General features: G+C 35.9%; 1 protein-coding gene across 1 annotated transcript in view; it reads left to right on the forward strand.

Annotated features, from left to right (window-relative positions):
• Positions 1–5,007, forward strand: part of LOC108606229 (protein eyes shut) — a gene marked incomplete at its 3' end in the record, with an annotated part of 45,169 nt that extends 40,162 nt beyond the window's left edge. The window contains exon 6 of the mRNA XM_033294815.1: positions 4,655–5,007. Within this exon, the coding sequence (XP_033150706.1) occupies positions 4,655–5,007 (353 nt within the window). The remainder of the gene's footprint in view (positions 1–4,654) is intronic.
• Positions 5,008–6,000: the final 993 nt, after the last annotated feature.

Here is a 6,000-nt window from a genome sequence, read left to right on the forward strand (position 1 = left end):
TTGCCACTTAACAACACTGTTAATCAATTTTAAGCTAGTAAACTAACTTAAAGCTCGTTCAGTGAGCCACATTATTTATGCACACTGCTTAGTCTTACATCATAACTGAGCTGCAAAACTTTTGATGCAATTAAATGAATTACTAAGCAAGCAAAATTTAACGCCACTTAATAAAACTAAGCAATAAATTCAGAATATAATGAAGAGCTAGCAAACTAATATACAACTCGGTCAGTGAGCAACACGTGCAGATCTCCAAAGTACACCTTTGGCTAACAAACACACACACACACACACACACATGTGTGCAGTGCAGTGGCCAACATGTCAACAGGAGCAAAAATTTAATTTTTATAACAAATTTACCGCTAGAGTGAGTGACACATCATCGCAGTTTGACTTTGTTAGCATAACATAATAGCGTATAGCAAAGAGAGTGGAAGCGAGTTAGGGTGAGAGCTTAGTTAGGGCCAAAGCAAAAGCGCTGAGTAGCTTGCAGGTAAGCTAACCAAAATGAATGACAGCTGTTTGTGCAGCTGATATGAGTGTGTGTGTGTGTGCTTCTGTTTGTGTGTGGGTGTATAAAAAGCCAAAGGAAATTATTTCATAGAGCAAGCGCCACTTTATTGTTGCCAAGTAATTTAACTAACTGCACAAATACACAAAAGCAAACAGGTGGGAGGGCAAGCCAACAAAACTGAGCGTAGCAGAGAGGGCTAAGATGAAAGAGAAAGTGCGACACACGCATGCATAATAGATGGCATAACAGGGCTGCATTAACTAGAGAGAACTATCGGTTGTATTCATTTTGTACTTAAATTAATTAAACTAAATTTCAAATTGAATATATAAAGATATAACAGCAATTTGGAATTAATTAAAAAATACTTTTGAAATTTTTTATATAAACAAAATATATATATTCGCATAAATTTCAAAAAGTTTTCAAAAAAGTATGCAATAAAAAATAGTTTGAAGTTTGTTAAAATAAAAAATTATTTCAAAAATAAATTCTATTGTTTATGTTTTTTTTGTAGAATTTAATCAAAGTTATAAAAAATTAGAAATCAACTATTTTGCATATTTAAAAAAAATATTCTACAAATTGAAAGCTATTAATTTTATTTTATATTAATTTTTATTATATTTTAGCTATTAATTTTATTTTATATTTTATAATGATTTTGTTTTACAAATTTAAAGTTATGCATTTCTTTCAAAGATTTTTTAATTTAATTTAAACAGCAGTTAGTTAATATTTTTGTTTGCTATTTTAATCTTAATAATATTCTGCATTATAGTTGCAACTTTGCAGCCCTGCTGTGCTTACATTTTGTTAATTTTTAAGCACAGCGTGAGCGCGAAGCGCAAGCTAAAATAACATAACTTCACTTACATATGTATGAAGTCAACATAAATAGCAAAAGCAACAAGGACACACACGCACACTCATGCACACACACAAAGCTAGTCAAACAGTTAGACAGACACTTACATATGTCAGCTGTCATTGCGTTGACACAGGCGAAAAACTAGAGACAGAGAGTGGAAGAGAGAAGAAGAAAAGCAAAGTGAGCTGCGTAAGCTTATGAAAAAGCATATTTTTAACGTTTCTAGTCAAAAAGACATGACAGTAGGTGTGTGTGTGTGTGTAGGAGAGTGGCAGTGAGTGAGAGAGACAGCGCGAGTCACGCAAAGTGGCAGTCGCACTCGGCGAAAGTCACTCGTAAAGTGGCATTAAGCACATTTCAAGTGGCAGTCGCCGACTTTTTTGGTTGTTATATACATTTCTTCTTCTTTTTTTTCCAAAAAATGTTTGCCTGGATTTTGGTTAGCGCTAACCCAATCCTCAGCCCCGACTTGCTGCTGCTGCTGCGTTTGCATTCGCCAAAAAGGCGACGCCACTAATGAAAACTTTGTTGAGCCCTTTTAGGCGCACACCACATGTCTGCGTTTTCCCTCTCTGTCGCACACACACGCTCTATCTCTTTCTTATGCAGCAGCCTTTACACGTCTCGCATAATGTGCGCTGAGTGTCACTCGCTTGCGTTAGCGCATTCGCTGCTACCAAAGAGTGCACTTCAGTCATTAACACACACACACGCACACATAGACAGCTGAGCGTGTCCTTTAGCCATTTGCCTGTTGACATTCAAAGGCGCATTACAATTAATTTTTGGCTTGCCAAACGCAGCTGTCAAATGAATCTAAATAAGTGCAAAGGCAAACACTAAAAGTCTAACTAAGCAGTCAACACTACAGAGCTAAAGCTTAAAGCAAGTAGCGAATATCTACCTACAGAAAAAAATATATATATAAAATACATATAAACAAAAAAAATGGAACTTCAAATTTAAATTTTGAAATAAATAAATATATAAAAACTAAATAGTATTGCCAAAATTATCTAAGGCTACTAAATTGTTTTCAATTACTTTTCAACTCACAGTTAATACAAAAATTTGCTTATATTAGCTTCTAATTTTTTTTTGTTTTATCTTACAATTAATTTGGATTTTATTTTATTTATTTGTTAAATTCTTGTGCTGCGAAAAATATTTATTATTTATTTCACTATATCAATAAACATTAGTAGCTAAAATAAATATTTAAATATTTCGTAGCAAATAACAAATATAATTTATTTGCAAATAATTTTTTGTATAAAAAGCCTTCAAGCCACATGCGTGCATATTTTTTTTTAATCAATTTATTATTAGTACATTAAACTGCAAACCAACTTTTTGGCCAAACTGAATTTAAGTTCTGAGCTTAATACTTCAAAATTAAATTTTTCACTTGTCAAATTCCACTTTTATGCACCTTTAGCACATTGTGTGTGCTTATATTTTTTTAATGCCGTCAGCTTAATATGCGTTAATTAAAATGTTGCCAGAGTGTGCGGCAAAAACTTCACTTTGCATAAGCAACAAGCAGCGCTTAAATCTCATGCAGCACACGCAGCTCTAATAAGTGTAGAAAAATATGCTTGAGGGTTGATTTTTAGCACTAGCCTTCTTCTAGGTCTTGAAAAAAATGCATATATATGTTTTTTATAATATAACGAAGCGCACATGTGGCAAAGCAAAAATGTGTAAGCAAGTTGTCTATAAAAAAAGTGAGGGGGATGAACTGCATGCTGTGCTATGTGAAATAAAAATAAATAAATAAATGAGTAAACAAAAAGTTAGACAGTTGGCAAAGCTTTTTGCATTTGCATTTGCTGCAAATTAATTAAACTGCTTGCTTTTGCTGCTTTAATAAATTTCTGTTAATTCGCTAAAATTTCTTTTTGATTTCTTTCCAAGAAATATAAAACTTGACCGCAATTAAGTCTTAAATCAATTAAAGTTTGACTTTTCATGTGCACTGAGCGCAAAAGTTAAGTGCAACAATTTTCAATTTAGGAAAGTTTTGCCGAAAAAATGAAAAATAAATGCCAATAAATTGAAAAGCAATATGAATTAACTTTGTTAGAGCGTTGCCGGCGGCGTCATTCTGCTGACGCTTTAATAATTTATGCCAGCACCCAGGGACACTTGAAGAGAGAGAGAGAGAGAGAGAGAGAAAGAGAGTGCAACGAGGCAACTAAGTGAGCGTCAGTTGAGAAACTTTTTGTTTTTAACTTGTATTTTAACGACGCTCCCCTCCACACAATTCAAAAGACAAGACAGCAGCAGCAAGAGCCACAATGCAACATCAAATGGAACAAATGAAGTGCAAGGCAACTGGGAACTGAGAACGAAATTGTTAACTAGCGACAGCAGCAGCAGCTAGGGGGTAGTTTGCAAGTGGCAAGGGGGCAACACTTGTGTGGCAAGTTGTTTCATATGTTTGTGGGCAGCAACTTTGGCAACTCACGTGGCGCGTTTCCGTCAACTTTTGATAGCTATCAATATGACAAACTTTTCAACTGAAATAATTGTGCGAGTGTAATGTATACAGCACAAAATAAGTGCGCAACCAACTGCTGCATACACTTTGTTAGACAGCAGCTTAACTGGCAGTTGAATAATTTAATAATAATAAAGTTAAAAGTTATGCAATTCTCATATTTTTGTAGCTTTGCATAAAATGGTTGCAGCCAACTACTGTATACACTTTGTTAAGCAATAGTTTAGCTAGCTTATAACAATTTTAATAAATAATAATAGAGTTGAAAGCATTTAAAGTGCACGCAGTTCTCATTTTCACAATACTTTGTTGCTTCCAACTACTATATACACTTTGCTGCAAGCAAACAACAGTTTAGACTGCTTATGAAGTATATAAATATTTAAAAGCATTACATGTGTCATACCTTTCGTTGTTACATACTATTGCACAACTTTAATATACCCTTTTCAATTTTTAAAGTGTATACAAATCATTTTAGCTAATATAAGCTAAAAGCTAACGCGATAATGAACTGAGCAAAGTGTATTTGTATAGCAAACAAAACAAATAAGTGACAAACCGACTACTGCATACACTTTGTTAAACAATAAAGCAACAATTTAAGCTGCTTAAACATATTTATAAGTAAAGTTAGCTAAATAATCTAATACAACAATTGTTACATACGCTTGCAGTAGTTTTATATACCCTATATTGATTTCTAAAGTGTATAAAAACAATTTGAGCTAACTTATGTCTCTTTCTCTCTCTGTTACAGTGTGTCTGCCGCTTTGATCGCCAAGGTCCACTCTGCGAACTGCCCATTATTATACGAAATGCCGCATTCTCTGGCGACTCGTATGTATCGCATCGCATCTACAAGGACATACCACAGCAGGATGCACTCGATGCCGTGCTGCCCATGCATATACAACTGAAAGTGCGCACTCGTGCCACCAATGGACTGATCATGCTGGCCGCCGCCCAGGGCACCAAGGGCGGCCATTATATGGCGCTGTTCCTGCAAAAGGGTCTGATGCAATTCCAGTTCTCATGCGGACTGCAAACGATGCTGCTGAGCGAACTGGAAACGCCCGTAAATACAGGCCACGAAATTACCATACGAGCTGAGTAAGTAAAAAGGGAGTTTGATGTGGCTGGCAGAAGCTCACGGAATGCAATTATGTGGTTCACACTGGCCGAAGGGGTCAATAGTGCTGGGGCAGGGGGGTGGAGTCAACGCTGGCACGTTAATTAACTTTTTAAACTGCGCCTGACACTAGAGTCGAGTGTCGAGTGTTGAGTGCTCGGAGTCGAGTCTCGTGTTGGGTCAGCATGTGGGTCAGCAGTCAGCAGTGGCCACGCCCCTATTAAAATGGCCTCTCCCCTCACAAATTATAATGCTGCCAAGTGTAGAATAAATTGCGTTTGTTGCCGATTTTATTTTTATTCCATTTACGCTTCCGCTGCGCTGCCCCAAAGTCGTCCCCAGCAACGTTCCCTTGGCTTCGCATTCATGCGTAATTAGTTGGCGTAGTTAGGTTTTCTGGCTCAAATTTAATTTGCCAGCGCCAGCGCCAAAGCGGAAGCTCAACTTTGCCCCCCACACACACACAGCCAAAGCACAAAGCGCATGAGAGAGCGAGAGCGAGCATGTGGCTCGTGCGTAATTAATCGTTTAACTAACAGTTGCTGCAACTCTCAAATGAGAAATGTTATTGAGAAAACAAGAGCAACAAAAAAAAATAAGTAAAACAATAGACAATTGCGATAACAAAGCCACAGCGCAATGTCAGCCAAAAGTTTACTTAAGCAATTTATGCTACAATTTGATAAGAGTTCGCCGCAGACTAAAAGCTGGGTAAATACTTTTTTGAGCCTCTGTAATTTATCAGTGACTATGAATCGAGCACGAGAATTGTTTAATGTTGTGTGTGCTATAGATATTTGCCATAGCATACTTTGCGGCGTATTAAAGCGAATTTAATCAATGTTAACCACACATTTTTAAAAATATTAACTACCTCAAGCTGATATTAAATTTTTTTTTAATCAATTAAGTGCTTTAAATTTATTTAATATTTTCCTTTTTAATTTTCTTGAATGGAATTTAATAATAAAGAA

This window comes from Drosophila busckii, unplaced genomic scaffold (genome assembly GCF_011750605.1).
Source record: "Drosophila busckii strain San Diego stock center, stock number 13000-0081.31 unplaced genomic scaffold, ASM1175060v1 hic_scaffold_38, whole genome shotgun sequence".
NCBI classification, from domain to species: domain Eukaryota; kingdom Metazoa; phylum Arthropoda; class Insecta; order Diptera; family Drosophilidae; genus Drosophila; species Drosophila busckii.